Raw genomic sequence first — 18346 nt, forward strand, 5'->3', positions numbered from 1 at the left:
TGATCACCCAGAAGCTTCCAATGCACAACAAGATGTACTCTTTGACACTTTTCTTTAATCGCACATGTTTAGGGAAATTTTGCGAAGGTTCGCCAAGCGGCGCCAAAGATATAGGCAAGTCAAAAAACGCTTGTCCTATGGAAACTAGGACCTAACTATAGCTACCTACTGGCGCCCGCCAGTAAGATATATATCATTCTAGTCATAGTTCAATGAGTTAACTATAATTTGAGCCCCGTCATGTGCTTCTTACAACCTCATATATGACTCATGACATGGTAGATGACAACGTACAAACATGTTGATATTTTCCGTTAGGGTTTGTGGACTTGCAATAGTTCAACATGCTACACCCGAGGACAATTTTCTATTCACCTTAGTGGGATTATCCTCCTAAAGACATCAGCTGACCCCCAATTTTAAGAAAAGAGGTTGAGAGGTATCCATTTGTCACTGTAGAGGGCATCTGCTCTCAGGCCGTATGGACAACACTCCACTGTTTAGTAAAATACACTAAACACATTCCTCAGACAGACATAATGGCATTCAACTTAGATCCATGCTTACTACACCAACATGAGATAATCCGCCTTTAAGTGGGACACCTTCCTTTTTTCATGCACCCAGTTGACAGATCACCTCAAAGTTTACAGGAAAGTCCTGAAGTGGATAAACTTTTCTTGGTAAGTTTCTTGAAAATTTCTTGAAGATTCACCAAACGGCACCGAAGTTAATAGTAAAGCAAAAAATCAATTTCTTATGGTAACATGATTAACTATAACTGACACACACATACACACACGTCCATAGTAAAGACAGTTCGGACCTAAAGACCTGTGATGTAACGACTGACGTTCACCCTCCGCATATCCAACAGCAACCTTCATAAATGGTAGAGCCTCTCCAATCACCTCTATAGTTGATTCCAAATATGGAGAAATCTGCAGTCTCATTTATTCGCAGCCAGAGACAACTAAAAAGTACAGGTTCTTTGTTTGCGCACATTGACAACCAGGGAAGCGTTGATCCGTTTTTGAGGAACAAGACACTTGTGTAACCCTGCTATTAGCCTTCATCCTTAAGATGTTCCTTATTGGTTTTTCAGAACTGTGCAAGCTTATCTTGATAACTCAAGCGTGGCTCGGGCAGTACTGGTTCAGGAATCTCTTTCACCTGTTTGAATAACAGCCCTCACAACTCCCAGTTTGGGAATGTTCTGTCCAGGTAAGGAGGGACAAAAGTTAGATTCCAACTCCGCAACCCTCAGTGTGTTGCATGAGCATTTGCAACAACTAGCAAAGAAATGTCTGCCCTATGTTCTTTAATTAAAGGCTCATAGAGAGTCCAAGGATTTCACTCGACACAACTTTGAGCATACCACAATTCAAGGCCGCATCACATGATTCATCAGTCAGGAGATGGAAAAATATATCATTTTCTTTTCTTTTTTAGGATATATATATTTCAGAAGATATACAAAAGCATCAATACATGAACAAATAACAATAGTTCAATCGCATAGACATAAATAAATCGCCCAACAACACCCATTCATCTTTCATTCATCTTCACAAAATCGCTCCTCTTGCATAGCCTCACACATTCCATCAATCACATCCAGCTAAGACCAATTCATACAACAACCTCAGTACTCATCGTACACTAATACACTGAGGGTGTCCTCTCAGCAAATTGCCGGGGAGCTAAGATGATAGTAGCAGGACGAGAAATAACCACGCCAACGCGCGTTTCGGTGCCAGGCCCGATCTACGGCCGCAACGTCATCAGGGCAGGTATACGAAGGGAAACAAGGGGGCAACACAGTATCAGGACAGCGGCCACTCTGTGATAGACAGAAAACATATCTTTAGAATCCTTCATTTCTAGTAGTTCTTACAGATTAAAAAATGTTAATGGGTGGTAGTACATTCTATACATAATTACATTCAAACAGTGTCCACAATGTGGGGTTCATAAATTCGTCTTTTTATAGTCAACATAGTTCAATATATGATTCAGAGAATATGCAGTGAGCTCAAAGAAGGTAAAAACAGGATAGCACTAATCTTTACAACAACAAAAATACTAACCCAGCAGAGCTGGTGCACAAAGGAATCCCTTGCGATCAAATGCTTGATTCATTCATCCACGCATCCGTTAGGTCAAAGAACACACATACAGCATTCGGAGGGAAGAGTTAGGTTCTAGGGTACATCTAGTATGCTGTGACTGCAGTTTTAATCTAGGCAAGTGTACCATTAGTACTCAAAACGTAGAGATACTAGGCTCACCGCTAAAACAACCCACTAGATATTTACCTAATATAAGGGAGGCACGTGTGTCTATCTGACGCACTTCTTAAATCGATATTATATGAGTCGCGTTTTTTCAACGGGGACACACCTATTAGCAGAAACACACCCGGTCATCTCCAAGTGTGTAAGAATCCTGCAGTAGAGAAAAGTATGTATGTCAAAGGGCCACCGTCCCAGCAGTGTTAAAGTCAAAGGGTCAAACAAGAAGAAAGCATACACCACTCATCAACGGGGACTTACTTCATGAACGGTGAATGTAAGCTAACTCTTCACTTCGAATTTGGGCTGGAACCAGCTTCCTTAGTACAAGCTCGGAGCAAGGACTGGATTCCGAGATCGGCCTGAAAGCAAGAACACATAGTGGGCGAGCGCTAAACCTGAATTCTGGGTTCAATTACCCGTTCGTTTCAAGGAGTCTAGGTTTTTGGCGGGTACAGCTGTGATCGCTCACTAATTACCTACTGTATCGGCAGCAAGCGGTAAACGCCGCTCCGAATAAGCTCATTCATGGCTTCGAGCGGATTAAACCGATATCCGCAGACATCATAGGTTCGGGCGCTAGAAGGCTCTGAGGAACACAGAGAAAACAACGTACTTAAAGATGACTAGCACTGGCTAAATTGATAATTACTACACAGGGGCTCCAATTTCGTACTACTTCTAGGGCCACCCCCACTAGGCTATTATCTAGGGCATGGCGGCGATCACAAATAGGTCATGATCCAATCCCATAGCTCAGGTTCGCTACAAAGCCCAGAGCTGCATTTACCAGGCTCATGGGGGGCCGATCTCAGCTACTGATAAAGTATCCCCGAAATGCGGGTGTTAACCCAGGGCGGCATTCCGCTTACCTCGAAACCCAAGGGGCTCCTATCAGGGCTTCTCTGCTATACGTCCGGGCGCGAACACGGGTGTGCAGCTGCTAGCAGAACTAGGGCTCGAGCTCCCGCGATTTAAAAAGGGGTAGGACAAACCCACTCGCCCAATAGGAACTGGGCCGGATTCACGGCCGGCAGAAGAAAAAGCTGGTATGGACACACCCGCTCGCCCAATAGGACCGAGAACGGACTCACATCCGGCAAAGGTAAAGCCCGGCATGGCCAAAAACACACCGGGAAGGAAGGGCGAAAAAACACCAGATGTCTTATCTAAGAGGAGAAGCACAGGGTCGACTCTAATAAAACGTGAGCCTAGATAATTTCTGCCGGGGATACTCACCCCTAGAACAAGGATCTCTTTTAGCAGTGTGCACAACGGGTGCTAAAAACGGGGAGGAAGAGATAAGGGACATGTACAGTATAATGCAATCAGTCTCTTTAGGCAGGACGATTTACACTATGGATACAAAGATCTAAAAAGTGTAATCGAGCAGAGTGGATGGGCGCAACACGGGTCATATAGCGGAAATGCACCTACAGGCTTATAATCAGTTCTCAATCCTGGTCAAGCCGAGGTATCTTTATAGGATCGCATTCTCCCATGGGCATATGCCATTCAGTCCTGAGTTCACAGCTTCCAAGAGGAAAATCCAATAGACCTCCCTCTTTTTCCTCATAGAGGTAGCATCCTTGCCTGGGACACTGCGGACCTTTTCCAGGATAGACCACTTCACATCCGTCTCAGATTGCTTGGCCATCATCCAATGTGACACAAGTGGGGCCCCACTTTTTTGGTTGCGGGTGTTCGATTTGTGTTCGCCGATTCGAATTCGTCACTCTCGCCCCGTTTCACCAACGTAGGGTAGCCCACAAGGGCATATGATGACATAAACTATGTTGGTGGTGCAGCAGTTACTCATGTTCTTCAGTTGGACATTGTGATTACCGATAGTCAGGGTGTTGCCCGTAAGGGCATGCGGACATGCTTGGCATGTGCCACAGCGATGATTGCCTTCTATAGGGGGCAGTCCAAATACTCCAATCTGCTTGGGTTCTCCTAAGTTCTGCACAATCCCCTGCACCAAATGGTTGCGGAGATTTTTGTTATGGCGAAAGGCAAAGATAGGTTTGGTTATTTGGTTTCCAGAGTCGTTGGTGTTCAGGATGTGCCAGTGGGAATTGAACAATTGTCGCAGCTTGTTATCAATCATAGAGTGCTTGGTAATACAAACCAAACGCTCCTGTTTATCATTGTTTTGCTCCTGAAACATGCTGTCTCTATTGAAGTACCTCGCACGTTTGAAAGAGTCTCGAATGAGACGCTGCGGGTATCCTCGTTGGGCCAGTTTCTCTTTCAGAATGTCTGCTTGTAAGAGAAAGTCTCTCGTTTGAGAGCAGTTTCTCCTTAATCTAAGGAATTGGCTGAAGGGGATCGAGTCACGCTGACTCAGCGGATGAAAGCTCCCGTATTCCAGCAGTGTGTTCTTGGTGGTGGGCTTGGTATAGAGAGACACATATAGTTGTCTCTCAAAGTGTCTAACCCACACGTCCAGGAACTCAACTTTTACATTGCTGGAATTAGCGGTAAAGCGGATGTTCACATCGGCTGAGTTGATCCAACTAATGAATTCGTCCAGCGATGCCTGGTCGCCGCACCAGATGAAGAAAATATCATCAATGAAACCAGGCTCGCACGTTCTCGTAAAATCGGGCCATCTCATTATGGAAATTCCTCTCCTCAAAATGGCCCATGTACAGACAGGCCACGCTGGGGGCACAAGAGGCCCCCATGCTTACACCCTTGACCTGATGAAAATACTGGTTTAAATTCAAAGTAGTTCTCACCCAACACGATTTTAAGAAAGTCAAGGATCACAGAAGCATTGGGGAGGTTCGCCTGTGGGGTCAAGATTTTCTCAAGGACAAGTAGAGCCCCTTCCTAAGGGATATTGGAATACAAAGATTCCACTTCCATAGTGACCAGGAGTTCAGAATTAGAGTCAAATGGCAACTTTTCGATCTTTGAGATAAAGTCGCCCGTGTCCCTGACGTAGTACCTGAGCTTGCATACCAGAGGTTTCAAAAATTGGTCGATTTACTTCGATACAGGTTCCGTAGCTGACCCAATGGTGGAAACAATAGGGCGCATGGGCGGGTCAGCTCGGTCTTAATGGACTTTGGGAAGACCATATATAATGGGCATCCTAGTAAAGGTGGGGGTGAGATATTCTGCTTCTTTAGCACAAATGAAGCCACCCTCTACCGCCTCTGTCACTTGAAGGAGGATACGTCTTTTCAGGGCTTTCTCTGGGCATCTCATGATGCGATTGTAATGAGTGTCCGAGGACAGGAGATTATTCATCTTTTCTACATACGTGGTAGTTTTGAATACAACAATTCCCCCGCCTTTATCGCAAGGCTTAATGGTAAGTTCGGGGTTGTCGCGCGGTTGTTTAAGGGCCAGATTCTCTTCCATAGGCAGATTATAACCTGGGGAGGGAACAAACTTCAGTAATTTATCTAATTTGTTTATCACTGCCTTCTCAAACACCCCAACCTCGGGTCCGAGGACATCAAGGCTCGGGGTGAAATCAGAGGGAGGTTTCAGGCCGAGGCATTTTCAGAATCAGCCAAGGCTGGTCTGGAGAGAAAAAACTTCTTCAGGCAAATCTTCCTGAAGAAAGCATGAATATCTTTGACAAATTCAAACCGATCTAATCTAGTGGAGGGAACAAACGAGAGGCCATGGGATAAAAGGGCCAAGGACTCGTTGAGGATACTAGAGTCAGATAGGTTAAACACTGGAATAATCTTTACCTCCTCCAATATTGCGTGCTCCGAGTCTGAATATATCTCTGAGGACGGCCTGGGCCTTGCAGGAACTGCGGCACTTGAGGTGTCAGATTTCTTGGTCTGGGATTGCCTCTGCGGTTGGATAAAAAATGATCTTGGCCATTAGGTCTATCGAATGACTCTAGACGCTGTGGGAAACCAGTGTTATAGTTAGGATCATGGTTAGGGCCATTATCCCCATCTGAATCAGTTGTGTCAGAAAAGGTTTGCACTCTTCTGTTGCCACCTCTCAGATTTCCTTGGTAGCGGCTTCCTCCCTCCACATTAGTGTAAAATTGGGGGGTCAGGTAGGGATATGCCTTTTCCTGCGAGAAGAGTCTTACATCCTTCCTGAATTTCTCCATTTTCCTTTTTATGAGATTTTCAGCAAAGGAGTCGACCTCTAAGCTAATCTCCTCTAGTTTCTTTAGGCCAAGATCAACCGGGTTTTCTTTCTTAAGTTTATCCTCCAGCTCCTCAATTTCCTTAGCCAGGGTAGCCAGGACTTGAAGTGCCGTTTCTACAATGAGCATCATGTAGTCTCTTGAATACCTATTAGATATAAGTGCCCATTTTTCTAGAAAATGGCGCAGTTCAATAAATAACCCAGGTATGTTCCTAAATCTAAGACCGATAGGAATTGTTCCAGCCTTTAAATAGTCCAGCATAAATTTGGCCTGAGCCTCTGAGATTTATTTCTTAGGTTAGGCAGCTTATCCCACTCCTCTTCGATCCTTTTGGACAGGGTAAAGGAACTGCCTGTTCCCTCAGTCGCGCCAATCATCCGTGCAAAATCTTCATCCGTAAAACCGAAGGTTGTAATACTCTCCATGTTCACAGAGTCCCTCACAAATGATCAATCAGTCAAATCTCCAAGGAAGAAGATAAATATTCAAGGTTCCAAAATCCAAGATCAATCCGCTCATGCAGTGTAGATATCCAAGACCCAACGTCACACACACTTCAACAATTTAGCTCAGGTGCACAATCAAGGGTTCCTAACACACTCGGACATGCACACCCCGCAGCACAGGGCTGGGAAAGGTAACTAATACAAGTAGGGGCCCCGTGAGACGAATACAGGGCAGACCAGCAGGGCAGAGAGACCAACAACTAGCAAAGAAATGTCTGCCCTATGTACTTTAATTAAAGGCTCATAGAGATTCCAAGGATTTCACTCAACACAACTTTGAGCTCACCACATTTCAAGGCCACATCACATGATTCATCAGTCAGGAGATGGAAAAATATATAATTTTCTTTTCTTTTTTAGGATATATATTTCAGAAGATATACAAAAGCATCACTACATGAACAAATAACAATAGTTCAATCACATAGACATAGATAAAACGCCCCACAACACCCATTTATCTTTTATTCATCATCACAAAATCGCTCCTCTTGCATATCCTCACACATTACATCAATCGCATCCAGCTAAGACCAATTCATACAACAACCTCAGTACACATCGTACACTAATACACTGAGGGCGTCCTGCGGTGTCCTCTCAGCAAATTGCCGGGGAGCTAAGATGATAGTAGCAGGACGGGAAGTAACCACGCCAACATGCGTTTCGGTGCCAGGCCCGATCTACGGCAGCACCTTCATCAGGGCAGGTATACGATGGGAAACAAGGGGGCAACACAGTATCAGGACAGCGGCCACTCTGTGATAGACCGAAAACATAACTTTAGAATCATACATTTCTAGTAGTTCTTACAGATTAAAAAATGTTAATGGGTGGTAGTACATTCTATACATAATTACATTCAAACAGTGTCCACAATGTGGGGTTCATAAATTCGAATTTTTATAGTCAACATAGTTCAATATATGATTCAGAGAATATGCAGTGAGCTCAAAGAAGGTAAAAACAGGATAGCACTAATCTTTACAACAACAAAAATACTAACCCAGCAGAGCTGTTGCTGGAGCACTCTTGAACAAAGAGAAACAAGGGAACATAAAAGAGCCTCAGAATGTGCAGCTACCACACGGGTTAACATTTGCTTTCATTACAACCCTTTCAATGTTCACCATATATTTTGTATCTCCAAGAATGGGGCTTATATTGCACTTTAAGGAAACAACTTCCCTGGTATATCACACTTAAGGTGACCTTCAGACAATTGCTTTCTGTTTTTCTGGAGCATAATGAAAGTATTTAAGTGAGGTCTATTTAGATTGTTTCCCTGGTGCGACACACTGCTGTAGCCTGGGAATGCAACATTCACAGCTAATGAACCCTCTGTTAGAGCCAATTCATGGAGCCAACACCATGTTCTTATATTGCAAAGTGGCCGTTCAGTTAATACTGACATCATATAAGCGAGTTAGTGAAATCCAAGCTTTTGCACTAATAGAGCATACATGTATTTCGGCAAGGACAACGCTATTGTTCACATAAATTCTAGGTGTATTTTGAAGGTCCTTCTGTAGGTCCATATCAATCAACTTGTGTTCCTTCCATCTTTTGTTCAGAATCTGAACACATCAGCTGAAATTTTTAATTTTAGATGTTCATTGTCGCTTTACGGTGTACTTCAAAAACATTCAGAATTTCAGGTTGGCTCTTTATCACTTGTAAAAGCCAGGAAAAATGTATCTGAAAGAGATACATTAGTGATAGATTCCTTATCTTAGAATATCCCCAGGCGTCAGACTGGATCCGGAATTTTTTGCGTAGCAGTACCCATGCACGTCATCCGCGGCTCCGCGTCCGTCGTGGGCGCTGTGATGACTTCGTCGGAGTACTTGGACGCCGCCTCCGCGAGCTGACATCAGTTCTTCTTTTTTCCGCGCCAGCAAGCGCAGATCCGTAAAAAGTTGTAACCTAGTCAGTTTTTAACTAACTTTTTACGATCCTTTTGATCGGCTTTCGAAGTCTCGACTCCGGCGGTGCCGGTAGGGATGCCCGGGTTCAAGCCCTGCGCCGACTGCAACCGACTGATGTCGGTTACCGACCCCCATCGCCGGTGCCTGCACTGTCTAGGCCCGGACCACGACGACAAATCCTGCTCCGACTGTCAGGCCCTGAAGTCTAAAGCTAGATTGGAGCGGTCCCGTAAGCGACTCGAGCTTCGGCAGTCCGCCCCGTGCCGCTCGAGGTCCCGGTCCGAAAGGAGATCGAGGGACCGGTCGCGGGGCCGGAGTCACCACAGTTCCGAGAGTCATCATCGGTCTTTGGGCTCGAATTCCTCAGGTAAGAGGCACAAGAAGTCGAAGAGGCACCATCGCTCTGAGGTCCGCCAACTTCTCGGCTGATGTCCAAAACACACTTATGGACATGGCATTAGATGGCCGTCGCCTCTTTGGCAACAAGGCAGACCATGCACTTGAGCGCTTTAAGGACTCCAGGGCTACGGCCAAGTCCTTGGGCCTCTCGGCCCCGCGCCAGCAAACGGCTGCCTTTCGCTCCTTTCGTGGCCAAGGAAGGGGCGCCCCCACATGCCCTGCCAGCCACGGGCCGCAGACTACCGTCCAGCGCGGTGGTGGACGTGGAAATCGCCGTGGCAGCGGTCGGGGAAAACGGCGAGGCCAGTCCACACCTGCCCCTGCAGCATCTGCCTAAAAACCTTCCTAGTCAGAGCTTTCAGGCCCATGTGACGCCAGTGGGGGCCAGGGTTCGCCATCACCACTTCCACTGGAGGACTGTCACATCGGACAGGTGGGTGCTGCAAATCGTCCGAAGGGGCTACTCCCTCCCCTTCGAGGCGACCCCTCCAGCCATGCCACCACAGTGCCACCGCGTGTCGGGGATCACTTGAAACTACTACAAGAGGAAGTTACAGCCCTCTTGGCCAAGGGGACAATCGAGCGCAATCCTAGGCCAGATGTAGGGTGTGGTTGCTACTCCCACTACTTTCTGGTACCCAAGAAGGGCAAAGGGGGCCTACGCCCTATCTTGGACCTCCGGAACATCAACGGCTTCCTCCGGAAGGAGAAGTTCAAGATGCTGACATTGGCTCAGGTCTTAGCTGCCCTAGACCCTGGAGACTGGATGGTAGCGTTGGACTTGCAGGACGCTTATTTTCACATCCCCGACCTGCCGGCCCACCGGCGTTACCTGTGGTTCACGGTAGGCCACAAGCACTTTCAGTTTACCGTGCTCCCCTTCGGCCTTACCAGCGCCCCACGGGTGTTCACGAAAGTGATGGCGGTGGTCGCAGCTCATCTGCGCAGGCTAGGGGTTTCAGTCTTCTCCTACCTCGACTACTCGTTGTTGAAGGCAGGCTCGTCCCAGACAGTCATCAGCCACCTCCAGACTACGGCCGACCTCCTGCACCTGCTGGGGTTCTCCATCATCCACCATAGCGTATGACCTCGGACGTGGCGCAAGGCCTCTTTCAACAATGGGGAGAGCCTTGGCTAGATCTATTCGCCACAGAAGAGAACGTGCAATGTCATCAGTTCTGCATGTTGGAATTTTCAAGGCAGCACTCGCTCGTAGACCATTTCGTCACGAGTGGAGTTGCGGTCTGTTGTACGCCTTTCCGCCTATACCACTTCTACCCAGAGTGCTGAAGAAGATCAGGCGCGACCGGGCCCAGGTTATCCTTGTGGCTCCGGACTGGGCACGAAGATATTGGTATCCAGAGCTACTCAGCATGTCTGTCGATCCCCCGATTCGTCTGCCTCTTCAGGAGGATCTTCTGTCGCAGCAGCAGGGGACGGTCCTCCACCCGAACCTGTCCACCCTCCACCTCTATGCGTGGAGATTGAGCGGCGACAGTTGACAGCTTTCGATCTTCCTCCCGAAGTCTATATCATTCTGGCTGCCAGGCGTCCCTCCACTAAGACGGTATATGCCTGCAGGTGGAACAAATTTGTGGCATGGTGCACAGCAAAGGCTGTGGATCCCTTCTCTGCACCTCTTTCTGAGGATTCTCTGTTCTTTCCATCCTTGGCCCAGCAGGGCTCTGCTCTGGGCACTATCAAAGGTTAGCTTTCGGCCATCTCCGCCTTTCTACAGCTTCCAGATCAACCTTCTCTTTTTAAGTCCCCAGTTATTAACCGTTCTCTCAAAGGCATTACACAGACGTTTCCTCCCATGCCTTTCATAATGCCTCAGTGGGACTTAAAACTGGTCTTGACTTATCTGATGTGCGCTCCCTTTGAGCCCCTTCATAATTGTCCTTTACGACTTCTCGCCCTTAAGATGGCTTTCCTGGTAGCTATCACCTCTGCCAGAAGAGTGTGTGAGCTCCAGGCTCTTTCTGCTAAACCTCCTTTCCTTTCTGTTCATCTGGAGAAGGTGTTTTTGAGGACCTGTCCTTCTTTTCTGCCAAAGGTTGTCACGCCCTTCCACATCGGGCAGACCATCACTTTGCCCACTTTCTTTCCACCTCCGCACCCTTCAAAAGAGGAAGAGAGGCTCCACCACCTGTACCCAAAACGTGCGCTCTCGTTCTATCTGAAGCCCACACAACAGATCCGCGGGGAATGATCAACTCTTTGTTGGCTACGTGGGCGCCAAGAAAGGTCGGGCTGTGCACAAGCGAACCATCCCTCGGCGGGTCGTTCTGTGTATTAAAGCCTGTTAATCGTTGGCTAAAAAGGAGCCTCCTGTGGGGCTGCGTGCCCATTCTACTCTGGCAACAGCAGCCTCTACTGCTCTGGGACGAGGAGTCCCTTTGCAGGATATCTGTCAGGCAGCTACGTGGTCCACGCTGCATACCTTTACCAAGCATTATTGCCTTGACAGCCAAGTCCGGAGCGATGGTTTCTTTGGCCGTTCTGTTCGCCGTGATTTTATGGTGTGATCTTAGTTTGCAGACCCACCACCGGGGTTGATATTGCTTGAGTATCTATTCTAAGGTAAGGAATCTAACACTAACGTGTTTCTTTCAGATGAACAAGTTACTTACCTTCAGTAACAATATATCTGTAAGAAATATTAGTCAGCGTTAAATTCCTTACCGCCCCACCCATCCTCCCTGTTCTGCGAACTGATTTCTAGGGTTAAGGCCATCCCTTTTAGGGCCCTAGTTTTATGCACCAGTGGTCAGTGTCTTGCATGGCTCTGCGTTCCTGGTGCGGAAAGTCGTGTACAGAACTGATGTCAGCGCTCATGGGTGGTGCCTAAGTAGGTAGTCTCCGTAATGTCAACTCAGCGCATACGACGCCAGCGACGGACACGGAGCCGCACAACGACACCTACTGACGCTCAGAGGTACTGCTAGTGAAAACTTTCTGGATCCAGACTGACCCCTGGGGATATTCTAAGGTAAGGAATCTAACACGAACTAATGTTTCTTACAGATACATTGTTACGTAAGGTAAGTAACTTGTTCATTTAGTTTTATCTGACTTGTATAGCTGTGACTGCAATTATAATGTAATTATTGCTTTCCAGAAACCCAGTGCAATGGATTCCAGTGTTCCAATAAAACCTGCATCCCTTCTTTGAAGCATTGTGATGGTATAAAGGATTGTCTTGATGGAACTGATGAGCAGAATTGCGGTAAGTCTAATTAGCAAAAAGACTATCTTCTCTGATGGGGACATTGAATTCCTCGATATATAAAGACAACTCACAGTTTTTGATTTGTGATTGAATGTTATATATATTAGTAAGTTGTACATAATAGAACTTTAAAATTTACTTTAAAGATTACGGTGCCAAATTCTAAAAGCACCCCAACTATATAGGTATTAAAGTCTCTTTATTAGTACGAGATTGCAACTTTGTTCATTGTGATGCCAGTATTGAGGCTTTGTGATGCCAGCATTGAGGCTAGAAAATATTGCTGCAGTTCCACCTCTTCTGTATTCATGTAAGCCTTTCAAAATGATTGTGGAAAATGAGAGAAACTTACTACATACAGAGATTGAAAGCAAGGGAATTCAAGGAGATGTTGGTTGACCATGCATTAATTTAAATTAGTGGAGCTGACAAGATGGGAGGGGAAGAAGAGGGTAATGGTTCAATCTCCAAGCTTACAGAATTCTATTGTGTCTGTGGAGAGGTAAACAGATGTGGGGGGAAAAAACAAAGCAAGGAGATAACTTATTCTCTGAAATTTTTGGACACATGTGCAAGTATGATTGAAAAATTTGTTTCCCCTCCGCGTTCATATGTTATGTACCATTTTATAAATCATGCCTTCTCGCTGGTTACTTTCACCTTGTTATGTGCCTCACATGCTCTGTTCACTTTTTTTATCCCGAGCACTATGTGTGCTGTTTGTTGCTGATTACGCTTACATAGAAAGAATATTGCTATTGCTGTCTGAAATTTATTTTTGTACCCATGATTGTATATAGACCTCAATAGTCCGCTTTGGTGTGTCTTGCATTTCTCTTTGTTCATTTGTATTTTATTTTACTGTGTTACAATTTGCCTTCAGAATATTACCTGTTGAGACTTTGTTGTATGTTATTATTATTCATATGACATGCCTGAGAAGGTTGTTGATTGAGAGGGTTCTGTGGACCCTTATGGATACCAGCCCTTAGAAGATCCAGAAGACAACTGGTGTGAGGATCTGACGGTTTCCAATGTACTGGACCCTCCCCAGACATTGGACTGGTCTCTCCCCCGACATTGGACTGGTCTCTCCCCCTACTGTGGCTACAGAAGAGTGTGTCTCATTCACTGTGGTTGTGCGGAGGGCTGCTGAGACCCTGGACCTTAAGCTATCCCCTGTGGCAGTCAAGACGAACATCTTGACCGGAGGTGTTTAAGCTTTAAGTTGCTGCATCGAGCTCTTACTTCCATTCAGTAAAGCCCCTACCGATTTGCTGTTTATGGCCCGGTCGAAGCCCTGCACGGGGTTCCTGTGCATAGCACAATTGCCCACCGCCATTGCCCCACCCCAGAAAATGACAGTTTCCTCACCCAGCACCCCAACCCAGAGAGCTTAGTGTTCCAGGCCTCCACCTCCCAAGTTAACATGGTGCATTCCCTACCAGTCCAATGGGTAGGGAATCCAAAAGGCTGGCTACATTGAGAAGAGGATGTTCTGAAAGACACTGCGCTCTGGGAACACCTAGTGTCTTGTAAGCTTATTCTTCCATAAGATTCAGTTGCGTAAGTATTGCCTATGGTCTTGGTGGTGACCTGAGCTATACTCTCAAGCAATTGTTGATGAAAAGGATTCAGCCAGGTTCACCATACTATGTGGACTGGACATGACAGACTCTCTGGGCAGAGCAATTTAATCGTCAATTGAGAACCACTGGCTTTTCGATGGATGTCCAATCGTCACTCATCAACATGCCCTTTGAGGGCTCTCGAATGTTTGCAGAGAAGGCGGACTCCGGGCTAGAGCACTTTAAGGACAATAGAGCTAGGGCCAGGTCCATGGGTCTTTCCATGGCCCCTCGGAAACCCCAGCCCTCCTACAGCACCTTTCGGGTCCAACTCTTGACATGCCGGGACAAAAAAAACGCATACTTTTTTCGGGGGGCCAAGAATTTGGTTCCAACTGACCAGGTGTAACTTGCAGCCAGAGGTCGAGCCAGTCCACTAGCCCCACAGGAGCCACTATCGCCAAACCCTTTTAGCGTGCCCTTTGACCATCATGGACATCCAGTGATGGGTAGGATACAGTGCATTATGCTCCATTGGAGGTCAAAAACATCCAATCATTGGGTTTTGCAATTCGTTCATTGGAGATAATGCCTACCCTTTGTGGCTACCCCCACTCATGCCACTTAACTATGACAAGCTAACAGAGGAGTGCCTCTCCGAACCCTGTCAGGTGGTGTTAGCTCTTTTTGCCAACGAAGCTATAGAGTAGGTGCTGGCATCAGAAGTAAGTCATGGTTGCTCTTCCTGCTACTTTCTGGTGCCCGAGAAGGACGGAGGCCTCCGTCCTATTGTAGACCTTCATCTTCTAAATCAATTCCTGAAATAGGGGAAATTCAGAATGCTCACTCTCTTGCAAGTCCTGTCTGCAGTAGACGCAAGAGACTGGATGATATCGCTGGACTTAGACACACATTTTCACATCCCCGTCCTGCCTACCTATAGGTGTTTTCTGCAGTTCACAGTCGGGTCAAGAACACTTTCAGCTTGCCGTTCTCTCCTTTGGCCTTACCAGTGCCCCTCAGCTGTTCCTTGAAGTGATGGCAGTGGTCACAGTTAATGTGCAAAGGTTAGGGTTTCCAGTCTTTTCCTACCTCGATGATTGGCTGTTGGCAGGCTTAACCCAGTCAGTTGTCTCCCAACTTCAGACTACTGTGAGCCTTCTGCACTTGCCAAGGGTTCACTATCAACGTGCCGAAGTCACACCTAACTCTACTCAGATGCTCCCTTTCTTAGGAGCTGTTCTGGACACAGTGCAGTTTCAGGCCTATCCTCCAGCAGGAGAGTCAAAGATATTCAGGCTATGATACCGCTATTTTGGCCTCTATCCTTGATTTCGGTGAGACTGACTCTGAGGCTGCTGGGTCTCATGGCCTCCTGCATCCTTCTTGTGACACATGCCTATTGTCATATGCAGGCTGGGCAGTGGGACCTGAAGTTCCAGTGGGCACAGCATCAGGAGAATCTCTCTGACAAGGTCCAGATCTCAGCGGGACCTGCAGGGGTGGCAAACGAAACACGATTGGGTCAGTGACAGAACCCTCTCCCTTCCCCAACCAGAGCTGACTGTGGTGATAACTGCATCACTTCTGGGCTAGGGCGCCTGTTCTAGGAGAGGTGGAGGTCAGAGGACTCTAGTCTCTGGCGGAATCTGTACTCCACATCAACCTGGTGAAGCTTTGAGCAATCCGGTTAGCATTGAAGGCCTTTCTTCCTTCATTCAGGGATAGGCTGGTACAGGTGTTCAGACACACCACTAGTATGTGGTATTGCGGCAAACATGGTAGGGTGTGGTTGTTAACTCTTTGTCAAAAGGTACTCTGCCTCTAGACATAGCTGGAACACCAAGGCATATTTCTGTTGGTTCTCAACACCTGGAGGGATCTCTGAATGCCATAGCAGACTAACTCAGCCATCGATGCTTAGCAAATCGTGAACTGCTTCTCCATCCAAAGGTGGATCAAGGTCTTTTCCAAGAATGGGGAGAACCTTGGTTAGATATGTTTGCCTCTGTCGAGAATGAGCAATTTCAACTATTTTGTGTGCTGGAGTTTCCAAGGTTTCTCTCACTTGGAGACGCTTTTCATCTTGACTTGAGCTCAAGCCTCTTGTACGCCATTCTGCTAATACCACTCCTGGCCTGAGTTCTCAAGAAGATCAAGAATGACCGGGCCCAAGTCATTTGTGTGGCTCTGGATTGGGCATGGAGAGTCTGGTATCCCAAGCTGCCCAGCATAAGAATGGGTCCTCCGATCAGGCTTCCACTTCCAGACGATCTTTTGTCGCAGAAGCAGGGCAGTGTTCTGCACCCAAACCTGAAAAGGCTTTGCATTCCTGCGTGTAGATTGAGCGGCAACAGTTGACAGCTTTCGACCTTTCGCGCCAAGTCTGCAATGCTTTCTTAGTAATACAGGCAGCCCTCTACCAAAATGGTATATGCCTGCTGTTGGTGCAAGTTGGTGGCACAGTGTAAAGACAGACACGTTGACCCTCTTTCTACACCCCTTACCCAGGTTCTACTGCTCATTCTTACCGTAGCCCAGCAGGGCTTTGCTTTGAGCACATTAAAAGGTTATCTCTCTGCAATTTTTGCGGCTGACAGATCAGCCATCCCTGTTCAAATCTCCTAGTATACAAAGGTTTATGAAAGGTCTTCAACTCATGTTCCCATCTGCACCCTTCATTATGCCACAGTGGGACCTTAATTTGGTTCTTATACCTTTACATTTTTGATGTGTGGTCCTTCTGAGCCTTTGCATAACTGCCCACTCAGGCTTCTCACAATATAAACAGACGTGCTAGTAGTAATAACATTTTCCCGGAGGGTCAGTGAGCTACAGGCACTGTCAGCACATCCTCCGTACATTACCATCTAACCAGACAAACTGGTCCTTGTCTCTAGAGCATCTGAAGGTTGTAACTCGCTTTCACGTAGGCCAGTCAATCACTTTGGCTACATTTTACACTCTGCCTCGCTCCTCTAAAGAAGATGAGAGACTCCACCCGCCTGACCCAAAAAGAGCGCTGTCAATCTACCTTGACCACACAAAAGAGTTCCAGGTGGATGATTAAGTCTTTGTGGGGTAAGTCAGAGCCAAGAAAGGAATGGTGGTCCAGAAATGGACTGTTCCACAATAGATAGTTCCCTGCATCAAGATCTGCTATGCAATAGCCAAATAGCAACCTTCTGAAGGTGACGAGCTCATTGTACAAGAGCCAAGGCAGCGACCACAGCATTAGTTTGCGGAGATTGTGTCCTGGGTCTCAGTCAGGCAGCAATATGGGCTCCTCTGAACATTTTTACAGAGCACTAATGCCTGGACAGTCGGGTCCAGCGAGACGGTCACTATGCCTGTTCAGGCCTACAGGATTTCTAGTCTAATCCGTATCGCAGCCCCACCTCCGGGGAGGTACTGCTAGGGTATTTACTCCAAGGTAAGGATCTACAGCTAGAAATCTCGATCAGATAAGCAAGATATTTACCTTTGGTAACGCCTTTTCTGGTAGAACTCTTGCTGCAGATTCCTTATCGATCTACCTATCCTCCCAGCCAAGCAAATGGATTTCAGAGCAAAGGGTTGTTTCCCTTCTAAGGGTCCTAGTTTATCACACCAGTAATCCCTGTTCTACATGGCTCCACCCTTCAGGGGTGGAAAGTCGCGAAAAGAAACTGATGTCCGCACGCTGGGCTGGTGCCTATATAGGCACTGCCACCTGTTGGCACGCAGGGGTACTGCTCACCAAAAATTTCAGAGTCCAGTCTAATGCCCAAGGAATATTCTAAAGTAAGGTTTTTACAAATTAGTCAACAGTTGACTAGTAAACTGGTTTTAATCTTTTGTTTCAACAAGAACGCATTTTGTAATTTGGACTCATTCAGTTACTCTTTTTACCTCTTAAGTTGCAATATTTATAAGGTGGTATTACCCCACCTGTACAGCCTTTGCATGGAAATTCTGAGTATGATAGTACAAAAAAAGTTCTCTGTATGCTGATGACACTATGCTATATCTCAAACTATCCAACTCCTCAGACATCCCAGCTCTGAAAATCTTCCAAAACTAATGAAATGGATGTCCGCTTCTCCCCTAAACTGAAAGCCGAAAAGTTTGTTTCTATTTTCAAACAGCTTCTACCGAACATTTCAAAGATGGCTTGACTCATTACAGTTCACCAAATCCCTTTGATTTCTCATCAACTCCAACCTAAACCTGATATAGATTACACCAATAAAATTCCTCAAACAGCTTCATTTTTACAGGGCCTCTTAAAAAAAATCCAAA

The 18346-nt window shown here is 46.5% G+C and overlaps 1 protein-coding gene across 1 annotated transcript in view; it reads left to right on the forward strand.

Annotated features, from left to right (window-relative positions):
- Nucleotides 1–18346, forward strand: part of SORL1 (sortilin related receptor 1) — a 607546-nt gene that overhangs the window by 249356 nt on the left and 339844 nt on the right. The window contains exon 15 of the mRNA XM_086949665.1: nt 12387–12494. Coding sequence (XP_086805791.1) covers nt 12387–12494 — 108 coding nt within the window. The remainder of the gene's footprint in view (nt 1–12386; nt 12495–18346) is intronic.

This window comes from Lissotriton vulgaris, unplaced genomic scaffold, assembly GCF_964263255.1.
Source record: "Lissotriton vulgaris unplaced genomic scaffold, aLisVul1.2 SCAFFOLD_911, whole genome shotgun sequence".
Classification (NCBI taxonomy): domain Eukaryota; kingdom Metazoa; phylum Chordata; class Amphibia; order Caudata; family Salamandridae; genus Lissotriton; species Lissotriton vulgaris.